This window comes from Nyctereutes procyonoides, unplaced genomic scaffold, assembly GCF_905146905.1.
Source record: "Nyctereutes procyonoides isolate TBG_1078 unplaced genomic scaffold, NYPRO_anot_genome, whole genome shotgun sequence".
NCBI classification, from domain to species: Eukaryota; Metazoa; Chordata; class Mammalia; order Carnivora; family Canidae; genus Nyctereutes; species Nyctereutes procyonoides.
This window is the reverse complement of record NW_026575047.1, coordinates 51,627,636-51,642,810: the sequence shown is the minus strand read 5'-3', so window position 1 is coordinate 51,642,810 and position 15,175 is coordinate 51,627,636. Positions and strand designations below refer to the sequence as shown.

General features: G+C 35.7%; 1 protein-coding gene across 3 annotated transcripts in view; it reads left to right on the top strand.

Annotated features, from left to right (window-relative positions):
* CERS3 (ceramide synthase 3) overlaps window positions 1-15,175 on the top strand; it is a 109,660-nt gene that overhangs the window by 21,769 nt on the left and 72,716 nt on the right. For all 3 annotated transcript variants that reach the window (XM_055326100.1, XM_055326102.1, XM_055326101.1), the window contains one exon: window positions 4,265-4,438. In XM_055326100.1, coding sequence (XP_055182075.1) covers window positions 4,265-4,438 — 174 coding nt within the window. The remainder of the gene's footprint in view (window positions 1-4,264; window positions 4,439-15,175) is intronic.

Genomic DNA, 15,175 nt, shown 5'->3' with positions numbered 1-15,175 from the left:
GTCAGCAGATGGAGGATGGTCCACCTTGGATCTCACAGTGGGAAAGACAGTGCACCAAACTCCCCTTACAATGGTGATTTCCCTTGCTGCTCTGAGGGCTAGATGCTGGGCTAACTCCAAAATGGCATGTCCAGTATACTAGAGTCAGGGAAAGGTGGCTATGGAGGAGGCCAGAGGTACTGGCACAGGCTTATGGCCTTAGGAGCAGCTGGCATGAGGCTGAGAGACTGTGACATGTTCCCTGCTTAATAGACTGAAGTGGCCTAGAGGATTAGAGACTGCTGGCCCCAGTTCTCTTTAGCTCATTTCCCTGTGTTTAGCCTCTGATCTCATCCTGAGAGAAATAACAGGATGGTAGAGAGGCTGGCTAGAGGCGTAGCCTGAATTTTTAAAGCCCTCTGCTAGAGCTAAAATATTGGCTTGTGGGTGTCTACCAAATACCCTTACACCCAAGATGGCTATCATCTAGGGGAGCCACTTCTCCTTCAGGGGAGTTAGTCTGTTTTTGCTTTTTAAAATATGCTATTTCTTTCTCCCAGAAAGTCATGAACTTTAAATCATGTTGAAATCTGAATCTGGATATAGTCTTTCCTTCATTTAATTACTTTTCTGGGTTCGTGGACACAAGTGTTACACCGGTGAATTTGGGAGGCAAAATTTCAGCCCTGTAAATGAAATAATGGGAAGCTCTAGCATGTAGTTCAGGATAAGCTCTGGGTTAAAAAGGTTGAAACAGGAGGCTTTTTAATTTTTTTTCTCTTTTTGTGATAGAATTCACAGACCATCCAATTCACCCATCTAAAATGTGTGATTCAACATTTTTTAGTATATTCTTGGTTGTGCAACCAAACCATATTTCAATCTTTGAACATTATCATCACCCCAAAAAGAAACCCTGTACACATCATCAGTCAGCCACTTCCCATTTCTTCCCACACTCCCTCCATACACCCTGAGGAACTAGTAACCTACTTTCTGTCTCTGTGGATTTACTGCTCCATTTCACATAAATGGAATCACACACTATGTGGCCTTTTGTGTCTGGCTTCTTTTAATAGCATGTTTTTGAGAGCCATCTATGTTGTAGCATGAATCCTTTCAATCCTCTTGAATACGCTCTTGAATGTCTACATGTAGAATTACTGGGTCATATGGTAACTCCACGTTTAACATTTCGAGAAACTGCCAGACTGTCTGCCACAGCAGCTGTACCATTTTTACTTTCCTACTAGCCATGTTCTCAACATCCTTGCCAACACTTGTTATCTTCATGATGATAGCCACCCTAGTGGATGTGAATGGTATCTGTGAGTATGGTCTTGATTTGCATTTCCTTTATAGAAATGAGGTTGAGAACTTTTTTCATAAGCTTCATGGCCATTTGTCTATCTTCTTTGGTGAAATAGTCAACTTCAAATTCTTTGCCCATTTTTGAGTTGGATTATGTGTTCTTATTGAGTTACAAGAATTTTTTATCTTTTTAAAGATTTTATTTATTTATTCATGAGAAACACACAGAGAGAGGCAGAGACCTAGGCAGAGGGAGAAGCAGGCTCCCTGTGGCAAGCCTGATGCAGGGACTCTCTCCCAGGACCCTGGGATCACAACCTGAGCCAAAGTCAGATGCTCAACCACTGAGCCACCCAGGTGCCCCGAGTTGCAAGAGTTCTTATTCTATTCTAAATATAAACTCCTTATCAGATGTGTGATTTTAAGGTATTTCTCCCATCCTGTGGCTTGTCTTTTCAACTTTCTTGATGGTATCCCTTGACACATAAAAGGTTTGAATTTTGATGAAATCCTATTTATCTTTTTTTTTAATTTTGTCATTTGTACTTTTGGTGTCATATGTAAGAGGTCTTTGCCTAACCCAAGGTTATGACTATTTACTCCTATCTAGTCTTCTAAGAGTATTGCAGTTTTAGCCCTTATATTTTAGGTTTGTGCTTTGTTTAGAGTTAACTTTTATATATGGTGTGAAGAAGGGATTCTTAACTCTTTTTATTAACAACAATAATTGATGTTTGTTGGCAGCACCTAAAGAAAGAATAAATAATTAGATTAATTGTTTTCTCAGCCTGAACTACATTTTCCAGGGGAGGCACCCTCAACTTCTGTATTCTTTCTATTTCCCTTTTAATGTTTTAGGTTGTGGGATATCGACATTACTATGGCTTTCAACAGATCTTGATTTATTGCCTGCATATGATGCACAAGGGCATTATTTATAAGGGCGACCCCTACATAGCCATTGTAAACTATTTATTTAGTTATATTTTACTCTGGACAAGATAATTGTGCTGCCTGGAGTTGCATTTTAGGAGTGAGCAAACTATTTTGTATAATAATTATGACAATATCAAAAGTAAAGCTAACTCATCAACTGCTGTTTGTTCCCTGAGCCCTAATTTGGAGCCGAGTAATGAATGTGTTGAGGCAAACTTAAGAAAAAAAAAATTTGCCCTTGCAGGTGTAGCTCATTCTGATGTGATGAGGGTCAAGGCCTGACACAAGATTTGCCCATCACAGGGAGACTCTCATGGCTGGAGTTGGTTTCTGAGATCTGTAGGAAGTTTGAATTTCAGCCGGAGTTTGACTCAAGGCTTAGCCCTGTCGTACTGAGGAGTATCTGGCTGTGCATTCAAAACAGATTTCCTCTCTTCAACTCTTCGTCTCAGCCCAGGCAACTGAGCTCGAATCCCTAGTTCCCTCACCAAAGTGTGTGATTCTCCCTTCCTGACCAGTCTTTCATCTGCTCTCTGAGTCCAGGTCCACATGAGTCCTGAATCTGTCGTAAGCTCTCTGAATCCAGAATCACCCCCTTTCCTTTCTGTAGCTCCAAAGCCTGGTATAGAGGAAGTATTCAACAAGTATTTCTTGATTATCTTCATTCCAAAATATCTGCAAAATTTTGCAACTGTATTAATGGGACTTACCCACCCCCAGAGTAGAGATGATAGTGAAATGATTAACGCATGAAAAAGAAAGCAGCCCTTCTATTTCTGCACACAGCATTGGAGGTGTGGGTGTGACTCAGCACCACTCTGGCTGAGAACATCTCTTCACAGTGGATGCGGGCAAAATGAAGCAAGGAATTATCCTACCAGCCTTCAGCTGTCGCTTGTGGCATAGATTTTTCTGAAGGGTATCAGGATCCACACTTTGGAATTCTTCCTCATCTGAAGTTGGAAATCTGTAATGTCAGGACCCCACACTTTGATCCTCACCTCTGATCAGGCCTCCTGCTCTTCCAGTCCTTAGCCCCCTCCCACCACCTTCATGCTTTGGCCTCCCTATTGTGAATCTGAGGACATTTTGATTCCTTTCTCTGATTGACTGTTAAATAATGAAATAAAAACGTCCTCAAGGTCAAAATGTCAAGACTAGAAATTGTTTATGGCTTAAACAATGAGATTAGAACGTCTAATTCTGTTTTCTTCTGTGTTTCTGGTTATTTGACCATGGCATTTTCCCTCCTTCAAACCTCTATTCCTTCCTCACCATTTTCCTACCTTTCCCTTATTGTTCAGGACATCTCAAGGAACATCTATTCCAATGATCTTTCTCTGACACTTCCTGGTTGGGCTCAGTGTCCATCATCTTGTTTCCACAGCACCTGTACCTTTTTAAAAGTACCTTAAAAGAGTATGTCAAAATCATCTAGATATTCAGGCCTGCCTTGCTCACAAGACTCTAAAGGTCCTTAAGGCAAGAATACCATCTTTTTATTCTTTGTATTTTCAGTGCTTGGCACAGCAGTTGAGAAATCATAGAATCTCTAAGTATTTGTTAACATGGACAAATTTGAACTCCTTACTATAATATGAAATTAAATATGCTTGTTCTTTATTTACTAGAGAAGTTCTTAGGATACTAATAGAGACTTATACATACTTAGAGCTTTCATGAGGTTGATCTTGGGCATGTTAAAGTTATAGAGATTATTGTTAAATGATTTTTCATACATAGAATCATAGAAAAGGAAGATACATACCTATAATATTAACATACTTTTGCCAAAAATGTGAACAGTGGTATGTTAAACTTTAGTTGGCCATGCCACAGCCAAAATTATTCCAAGAGCATTTGCAGTAATTCTTGCTGAATGCAATGAAGTGTCATGAAACCCAGTGAATAATAGGATCCCATTTTGCTCTGTTTTCAAAACTCTCTGGTTTAGAGATCTTAAGAAATGATTCTCAATGTTACTTCAATTTAAGTATTTGCTTTATAAGTCTAACATATTCTTTTTCCATCTCTATAGAATGTTTCAGACATTTAAAGAATGGTTTTGGTTGGAAAGATTTTGGCTTCCTCCAACAATAAAGTGGTCAGATCTTGAAGATCATGATGGACTTGTCTTCGTAAAACCCTCTCATTTGTACATGACAATTCCATATGCGTTTGGCTTGCTGATTATCAGACATTTCTTTGAAAAGTAAGTAGTATTTGTGTGTCTTTCCTTCCCATTCCTCTTCTTTGTCCCAACTCTGAAATTTTGGAATGTTGGTAAGAAATTTAAATAATCTGTTGTTCAGAGTTTGCCACTAGTGGGCTACAGATTACTGGGGGAGTTCATCAAATCATGTGTACACCAAACATTAGCTAGAAGCTGAACAAATAAAAATTAGGAACACAGTTTCCTCAAGTGTGTTAGTTTCACAGTGAAGAAAATTGAGGTCAAGAGAGGTTAAGGATCATAGAGCTTGTTAGTGTCATTGACAGTGTGAGGACCCACTTCATCTTCCACATATCGTGCTATCTGGCAAAGTATATACATTCCCAGAAAGGCGGTGCTAGAAGAGTCTGTGTGTAGGAGATATATTATTATTTTAGACTGCCTATAAAATAGCAAAAATGCCTCATTAAAGACCAAACTTAATATTTGCTTTACAGCATAGTTTATTTTAAAGGTTTATTGAAAGTTTTAATAGCAGCCCTTCATTCCAAAGTATAAGGAAATAAAAGAAAAAAATATCAATTTGCTTTCTCAGAAAAAGTAAACTTCTTTTCTTTTTCTTAATTGAAATAGATATTACTTCCAACCTTTTTATTAAAACTGTACTTGTGTTATGATAACAGGAGATAAATGTTCATTTTTAATCTCTGTAGTTGTCTCTATTTCAAAAAACTGTTATTAGCACATTAACTTTTTGGAACAAAAAGAATATCTGAATGTCAGAGTTGGAAAAACTTAAGACAAAATTTGATAAAGATCATTTTGTCCAAGACTAACTGTAATGCAGATCATATGTTTGTAAGCATTTGCAGGGTCCTTATCTCAAGAGTTAGTTTGATCAGCTCTGTTTCATGGACTCTCCAAAAGGTTTTTGTGCAAATAACAACTTCTTTTGAGCCAACAATGTGCTATTGCTATTGAGAGGAAGAGGAAGCCCCTGGATACCACTTAAACTCTAGCTGGGAACATTTGAAATGTTCTTCCTTTTTGACCATTAATTCTACTTTTTAGTTACGTTTGGATTTGTCAAAGAATGCATAAATAAAATAGAATTTTGCTGCTGTACTTCCAAATTAGCAAATTACTTTCTACTATCCTGAAATACTTGCTTCTCTTGCATGGTGTGTGGTGATTTTCAAATTTGGCTCCCAGGTCCTCCACTTATTTGCACTGCAGATTTCCTACTTCTTGGTGGACAGCTCCATTTTTTATGTTATGATCAGGACAGTGAATTAGGAAACTCTTTTGGTTGCCAGAGCAGCACAGCTGCTTGTTCTGTCTTGGCCTAGGCTGCTCCAACAACAATCAGGAAGGAATCCAATTCTCTTATAATTCTTCAGACGATTCTTTCTTCTTCTCAAGGGATTGAGTATACTCTATGTCATTTTTCCAATCTCCTTATGTAGCTCTAACTCCCAATAATTCAGCCTTAGCTTTTTCCATTCTATAACACTACAGAAAACCATGTGTTGGTCCACTAGCCTCATATCACTTTGGATGCAATAAAAGTCAGGAAAATTTAACTTGAGAGGGGGACTATGCCTCCTGAAGCATACATTTTTATCTTTTTCAGGACTTTTATATCACTTACATTAGATTAAATCACATTGTCATAAATAAAATATTATTTAAACCTTGCATTTGAGTAGAAACTGATAGTTTAAGATGTAAAATCACAAGTGATATGATATGACCTCAGTCAAGAAAATAAGTGGTAAGTGATCTGGCCAAAATCAGTTAGTATTCAAGGGATAGTTTGGAGACTTTAACCAACATGTCATAACACCAGGTTCAGGGGTGTTAGTTTTTTATTCTCTTTTATATCAGTACTTCTTGGACTTTAACAGTGAGATACTCCTGATGGTAGACAAGAGTTAATTAAATCTCTTGAGAATATAGAAAACATAGCTTAAAGAAGTCTAGCAAATGTGAAATGTTCTGAACTATCTTAAAAATTCATGTAAATTTGACACTGTGTTTCAGCATATCCTATGATATATTTATCACAAGAAAGCTTTCTTCTTTTGTCCTAGACTGGTTATATATTACACCTTCTCATTCTACGAAGTGACCAGTAGTTGTGATTTGGCTGGCTCATTTTTATCCTTTAGTCCTAGCCAGGAGCCATTTAAGACTAGGAAGTGATGTCCTTTCCTAGAAAAGCAAGAGCAGAGAAACAGAATTGATAAAGAACAAAGAAGTAGATCATTTGAAAATGACTGACATTTGCTTTGTATTTAGGACTACTTTTCCTTAGAAGTTTTGTGGCATATATGTATGTTGTTATTGGCCAGGTGGGTAGAGGGAACCTCGAATAGTACTTTCTAACTGGTTTTTCTGGACTCTCCTATGCATTTTTCTGTTTCTGAAATATGATGGATGAGATCTAAGCCACACAGATTTAGACACTTGTGAAATAAACACATTATCTCAGAATAAATTATGGTCTCAGAATGATTCAATGCAGGGATGGAGGTGGTAAAATCAAAGGTAATCTTTTTTCTTTTATTTAATTATGTAATGAATTTCTACCATTTCTACTGAGCAACATAAGTGTAAAATGGGATAATATGTCCTCATTCTGCAAAGAAGGGAAGGTGGAATGACCCATCTATAGCCATTTACAAGAGTTGAAAAGAGTTGTTCAACTAACTATCCTAAACTGAAATAGTCTCAAAATATACACATTAGACTTAAATGTTATCTGAGACTTACATTGCTCCAGATATTTTGTTCTTTCATATAACACCCCCAGCTTAAACTCTGTTCAAAGAGCCTTTGAATCCTTAGGAACTGGGAATCAATCTGATGCCAATAGGCTATTGTTTCTGTTAGAAGTATTTAAACTTCACATGCTTAATATCTGCCTTCGGCTGCCTTCCTTTTATTCTATAAAAGAATATTGGAAAAAAGGAGGAGGGGTCTGGGATTGCTAGGCTTTTGGCTCACAAATAACTGATGAAGTGCTAGATGAAGAGTGGGTTGTCTGGGTGTCTGAATGGGGCCATCTGAAGGCTCAGTTCTGCAATAGTAGCAAACCTCAGAGACTCATTACTTGGTAATTAACCTAACTTTGAACCATTTACATGGGAGCAGAAGTTCACATTCTTTTTTCTTCTTCTTGGACATTTTATTTCATATTCCATATTCCATAAAATGAAAGTTCAGGCAAGTTAATCTCTAAGGTCCTTCTAGAGTTAAGACCTGTCATTTCCCTTCTCTTTTCAGTTCGGTTTATCAAATATTTATTACACTCCTTTCTTTCCTCCTTATTCAATACAGATTTTTAAATTAAGTATCTATTCATAATTATTTATGCTAACATTAAATGAAGTGATTGATTTCCCAGATTTATTTGAAAAGGAAGGATAATGCTAAAATAGAAAACTCTATATATTCCTGTGTTTTATCAAAAATGTTATTTCTGTCTTTGAAGCCTGGGCATCTTAACAAACAAGACAATATTTCTCTTGTTTAAATTAATGATTTTAATATGGATGTATTCCTCATTTCAGCAAGTATGCTATGGATATGCATATTTATCCATTGTGTATACTGAGCCATGTACTGTGGCTCATATATAATAGCCATATACTATTAGATACTATACTAATCTCCCACATGATCCTCAAGAGAGAAATGTTATACTTTCCCTGGTTTTAAGGTTAGTTGTATTTCCTTCCTGCATAAATCTTTTTAAAAGATAAAAGCAATTCTGCTTTGCTTTTTAAATTTTTCCTAATTTTTTCAATTTTCATTTTGAACATTTGAGAGAGCATTGAGTGAATATCACTGAGAATCCTACCATATGAAAGCATTTTGTATTTGTGTTATTTTATAAGTAAGAACAATGAGTGTTTCCCCAATAAAATTTTCAACTAGTAGGTTGGATAAATGAAATAATTCCATTATTTATCCAAGACTTTGTCAAATATTTTCTGAGATTTTGTTTTAAGGACATCTTAGTTTCTGTTTGAGTTGGACATTTTATGCAAAGGGGGAATTAGTTAATCATAATCCTCAATCATAGCATGCTCTTTTCCATCTGTGTAAGACCTCTTTTTGATTGATTTGAATTAACTTTTTCAATAATTACCTTTTATCCCCATTTCCTAGTCACATTCCTACCTGCTGGGTTCTAATATAGCTGATGGCTTTTTATTTGTATGACCCAGTAAAACATGTGCATAAACATAAAGTGCATGTATTGTTAGTTGACATAAATGGTATGGTGATAAGACTTTATTCTGTTTCTTCTCTTTTTAAATACAGCTCTGTGTTTTATGATCTATGCACATTGCTCTATGTACATCTGGTGCATACTTAGATGTTTGTTTTTATATGTCTCTGAAATGTATGGGCCATTTCCAGGAGAACTTAGCCCATCTGGAAGTTGGATTGGCTTATATATTTTATCAAATTATTTTAGAAAAAATTTATTCAACTCCCATGATTATAAAAAAGTGAATTGAAGGGCTAAATGATCATTCATAACTGAAATTTCTGGCATTTAATTAAACACAGAAACCTCTAAGTGCTAAAATAGACTGACCTGGCAGAAGATAGAGTCTTTGTTAGAACTGGAGAAAGAATAGGGTCGTATCATTACTTTTTAACTCAGCTTTAGGGGTGCCAGGGTGATGCTGTAAGTTAAGTATCCAGCTCTTGGTTTTGGCTCAGGTTATGATCTTAGGGTCATGAGATCAAGCCCTGAATTGAGCTCTGTGCTCAGCATGGAGTCTGCTTTGGTTCCTCTCTCCCTCTCCCTTTGCCTGCCCTACTGCCTCCCCTGCCCCTGCTTGCATACACACTCTCTCTCTAAAATAAAAATAAATAAATAAATAAATAAATAAATAAATCTTTTTAAAAAACAGCTTTATTGAGGTTTGATTTACATATAAATTTATCCAAAATCTGATGCCTCTTGACAGCTATACTGTGGTGTAACCATCACCACAATTATATAGAAGATTTCCATCAGCTGAGAAACTCTCCTGTACCCTATCTGCTTCATCTTCTCCCCACCTACTAGCTCTTTGCAATCACTGATACGCTTCCTGTCAGCATCATTTGCCTTTTCGATTTCTACAAATGGAGTCATTTAGATGGTAGTCTTTTGCACCTGGCTTCTTTTACTTAACACAATGCAGTGGAGATTGTTTTCATGTTGTTGTATGTATCACTGATTCCTTGTCATTGCTGGATAGTTTTTCAACATATTGATATGTAGACAATTTATTTATCCTTTAACAAGTTGTTGGAAATTTGGATTGTTTACAGTTTTTGGCTATTATGAATAAAGCTGCTATGAATATTCAAGTATAAAAATTTGTACAGGCACATGCTTTTATTTCCCTTGATAACTTGCTAAAGTGCCTGCTCTTCAAGAGACATTGCTAATGTATATATTCCCATACAATGAATTATTATTCAGTAATAAAAAGGAAAGAACTCCAAATACATCCAAAAACATGAATGGACCTCAAAAAACATTAAATTCATTGAAAGGAGCCAGACACAAGCAACCACATATTATTGTATGATTTCATTATATGAAATATTCAAAAAAACAAAGCCATAAAGACAGAAAATAGATTAGTGATTGCCTGGGGCAGGGGTGAGAGGGAACAGGATTAACAATAAATATGCATGGGAGATTATTTTGGGATGATGAAAATCTTCTAAAGCTGATACGTGGTGATGACTGTAAAACTTGGTAATTTTACTTAAAAAATCACTGAATAGTATACTTGGAAAAGGTGAATTATATGATATGCAAAAATGCCTTAGTGGTTATTTTTTAAATGGAAATAAAATGAAAAGACAAGCCACAGAATGGGAGAAAATATATGCAAAACATATATCTGGGGACTTAAATTCAGAATATATAAAGAACTCTTATAATTCAAAAATAAACAAATAACTTGACTCTTAAAATGGGCAAAAACTTCAGTAGATAATTCACCAAAGATATGTAAATGGCAAATAAACACGTGAAAAGGTGTCCAACGTCATTAGTCATTAGCAAAATGCAAATTAAAATAACTACACCCTAGAAATTAACAAAAATGTCAGAATAAGGGCCTCCAAAAATTCTCTCTCCTAAAAGCAATCAGAAAACTAGCAAAAACTGTCAAAATCAACTTTTCAGAATTAACCAAAGGTTAGCAATCCAGGGTCTGTTATTTAAGAAAAACAGCTGACTCCTGAAGAGAACAGCAGCAAGCTTTGTGGCATTTTAACTTGCCCGCTCCCTATTTTGCTCTATAAAGCTCTCAGAGAGCCTTGAAAACCCAACCACCTACAGTTTCAGTGAAAACTAGTATCCTGGCAGCCACTGAAGGGAGCAGAATAGAATATCACTATCAGAGAAATGTCATTATCTGACCTCCCTGTGGAAACCAATACTTAAAAGACTGTCTTTATTTGACCTGAGTCAGAAAAATATTTTCCCTAAAGATGCTTATCTAAAACAAGTAGAGGCAATTGATTAACTTTGGACTTGCCTGAGGTTGTAGGTAACTATTGGGGCAAGCAATAGACCAACCAAACCACTTAAACTGAAAAACTGAAAATGAGATGTCAGAGTGGGCTTTGAAAAGCTCTGACATATTCTTGGAAATAAGAAGAACACTTGAATTTGCAGAGCTTTGGGTATACCCAGGGCTCTCCATGTGCCCAGAAAAGATCTGAGAAAGCCCTTAGCTCTCATTTCTGGATGATCTTAAGGATCTGTGAAAAGAGGAAGTGAAGTCTAAGGCAAACTTGACAACTGCCTAGCTGAGTGTTGAAGCTGAGTGTTGAAAGTTATTCAGGCAAATAAGTAAATGTCTGTCTAGTCATTAGGTGACACTTAAGCTAATCCAATAGAGACTCCAGTGCCCAAACATAACAAAGAATACAGACCTCATAGATGAGTTCAAATAAAGGATGAAACAAACAAATGGACAATGATAAACTACAAAACCAACAAACTCTGAGAGGGATAATCTGACTTCCAGAGTTGCCACATTATATTATTTAACATGTCTAATTTTCAACAGAATTATAAAGCAGGTAAAGAAATAATAAAGTATGGTCCATACAAGGAAAAAGTAGTTCCTTTTCTTTAAGGAAAATGTCCCTTACGAAACCTAGATGTTGGACTTAGTAGACAAAGACTTTATTATTTTTTAATTTATTATTATTATTATTATTATTATTATTATTATTTTTAGGGAGAGAGTATGTGTGAACAGGGGAGAGGCAGAGGGAGAGGGAAAAGAGATAATCACAAGCAGGATCCATGTGGGGCGCTATCTCTCAAGCCTGAGATCATGACCCAAGCCAAAATCAAGAGTCAGACACTTAACTGACTGAGCCACCCAGGGTCCCGTAGGTAAAGACTTTAAATCATCTATTTTCAATGTGTTCGAAGAACTAGAGAAAAATATGCTTAAGAACTAAAGGAAAGAATGGAACAATATCTCACCAAATCAAGACTATTAATAAGGAAAAAAAAATAAAAAAAAAGACTATTAATAAGGAGATAGTAATTAGAAATTATAAAAGAAACCAAAGAGAAATTTTGGAGTTGAAAAGTGTAATAACTCGTGAAAAATTCACTAGAGGAGCCCAACAGCATATTTGAGCAAGTAAAAGAGGGGAAATCTGATGAAGAGCCATCTGATGAAGAGGGGGAAAAAAAAGAATGAAAGAAAATGAAGAGCCTGAGACATCTCTGTGGGATAGCATGAAGCATAACAACATGTGCATAATGGGAGTTCCAGAAGGGGAGAAAATGGATAGGACAGAAAATATTTGAAGAAATACATGGCTTAAAAAGTCCCCAAATTTGATGATGAACATTAATCTACACATGCAAGAAGCTGAACAAATTCTAAGTAGGGTAAATTTAGAGATCCATACCTAGATGCATCACAAACAAACCATCCAAGGACAGAGACAATAAATCTTAAAAGCTAAAGAGGAGCATCTATCACATACAAGAGTTGATTTCTTATCAGCAACCATAGAGGCCAAAGACAATGGGAAGACATAAAAAAGTTCTGAAAGAAAAAAAACTGTCAACTGAGTAAAACTATCTTTCAAAATGAAAGAGAAATTAAGACATTTCCTGATAAACAAAAACTGGAAGAATTTGTTGCCTCCAGGATACCTGGGTGGCTCAGAGGTTGAGCATCTGCCTTCAGCTCAGGTTGTGATCCCAGAGTCCTGGGATTGAGTCCTGCCTTGGGCTCCCCATAGGGAGTCTACTTCTCCCTCTACCTGTGCCTCTGTCTTTCTCTGTCTCTCATGAATAAATAAATAAAATCTTTAAAGAAAAAAGAATTTCTTGCCTCTAGAGCCACCCTACAAGATATATCAAAGGAAATCCTTCAGACTGAAATTAGAGGACATAACACAGTAACTTGAATGTGTATGAAGAAATAAAAAGCACTACAAGTCACCTACAAAAGAAATACAAAGAAAGTATACATGTAGTTTTTGTCTGTAACACATTTTTTCCTATCTGATTTAAAAGACAACTACATCAAACAGTTATCATAAATCTTGTGTTGATGAGAACGCAATTTATAAATATATGATTTGTATGATAATAACAGCACAGAAAGGGGACATAATGAAGTTTTTGTATATTGCTGAAATTATTTTGGTATTAATCTGAACTAGAATGTTATAAATGAAGATGTTAATTGTAATCCCCAGATTAACCACTAAGAAAATAATTTTAAAAGAATATTTTGGGGTGCCTTAGTGGCTCAGTCAGTTGAGCATCCAACTCTTGATTTTGACTCAGGTAATGATCTCAAGAGTCGTGAGATCAAGCCTCGAGTCAGGCTCCACACTCAGTGGGAAATCTGCTTGAGATTCTCTTTCTTCCTCTCCATCTGCCCCTCCTCCCACTTGCACTCTCTGTCTCTCTATAATAAATAAATAAATATTTAAAAAAATAAAAGAAGAATACTTTAAGAAAGGGAATTTTAAAAATACACTAGAAAAAACCCATTGAACACAAAAAGTATAACTTAAGGAAGAATAGAGAAATAACAGTGACAAGATATATAGAAAACAAATAACAAAATCCCAAACATAAATCCTGTTTTATCAGTAATTAAATCTAATTTGCATTAATGTAAGTAGATTAAATACTCCAACTAAAAAGCATAGACAGGAGACATGGATAGAAATATATGATCTGGGGTGCCAGGGTGGCTTAGTCAGTTAAGCATCTGACTCTTGACTTTGGCTCAGACCAAGATCTCAGGGTTGTGAGATCAAGCCCCATGTCAGGCTCCATGCTTAGCAGAGTCTTCTTGTCCCTCTCCCTCTGCTCCTTCCCATGCTCTCTCTCTCTCTTAAATAAATAAATTATATATATATATATATTAAAGAAATACATGATCGAACTATATGCTTTCTTTTTTTTTCAACTATATGCTTTCTATATGAAATACACTTGAGGTTCAAGGACATAAATACGTTGAAAGTAAAAGTACAGAAAATTATGTACCATGCAAACAGTAACCAACAGAGAGCCTGGAGTGGCTATACTAATATCAGACAATTTAGACTTTCATAAACTTTTAAACTGTTACTGGAGATGAGAAAATTTTATAATAATAAAAGGATAAATATATTGAGATGATTTAATAATTCTAAGCATATATGTACCTAACAACAAAGCTCCGAAATGGATGAAGCAAAAGCTAATAGAACTGAAGAGAGAAATAGACAACAAATAGTTGCAGATGTGAATATCTCACTTTTAATAATGGATAGAGTTAGGAGGGAGATTAATAAGGAAATAGAAGACTTGATCAGCACTGTAAACCAAGTAGACCTAACAGACATCTGTAGAACATGGCACCGAATAACAACAGAAGACACATTCTTCCCATATGCACAGGAACATTCTCCAGGATAGACCATATGTTAGGCTGTAAAACAAGTCTCAATGAGCATAAAGAAATGGAAATCACACCAAGTGTGTTTTCCAATCATAATGAAATGAAATTAGAAGTCAGTAACAGATGGAAATTGGGAAATTAGCAGATATGTGGCAATTGAACAGCATACTTCTAAATAACCAATGGGTTAGAGGAGGAATCATGATAAATTAGAAAATACTTTGAGATGAATCATGAAGAAAGCACAATATCAAAACTTATAAGATGCAGCAAAATAGTGCTCAGAAGGAAATTTATAGATGCAAAAACCTATATTAAAAAAGAAGGACCTCAAATCAATAAATCTCTACCTGAAGAAACTAGAAAAAAGAGCAAACTAAACTTATAGCAAGTAGAAGTTTGGAAAGAATAAAGATTAGAGTGAAAAATCGATGAAAACCCATGCAACCAGGGGAATTGCTGAGATTAAAAGGACTGGTAATACCAAGTGTCGGTGGGGGATATGAAGCAACTGGAACTCTGGCACATTACTGACAGGAGTGCAAAGTGCTGCTACCACCTGGAAAACAGTTTGCCAGTTTCTTATAAAGTTAAATATGTACTTGTCAAACCACCCATCAATCCCACTCCTAGACATTTATCCAAGAGTCATGACATTTTTTTCAATAAGTTAGAATTTCAAATAGGAATATAGTAGTAATTCTTTAAGATAATATCACAAAGTAAAACTTTTAATAACAAAATTATTATTCATTTTAATCTGTAGGAGACTTAAAATAAAACTCTAGTTGGAATGGTTTATTCC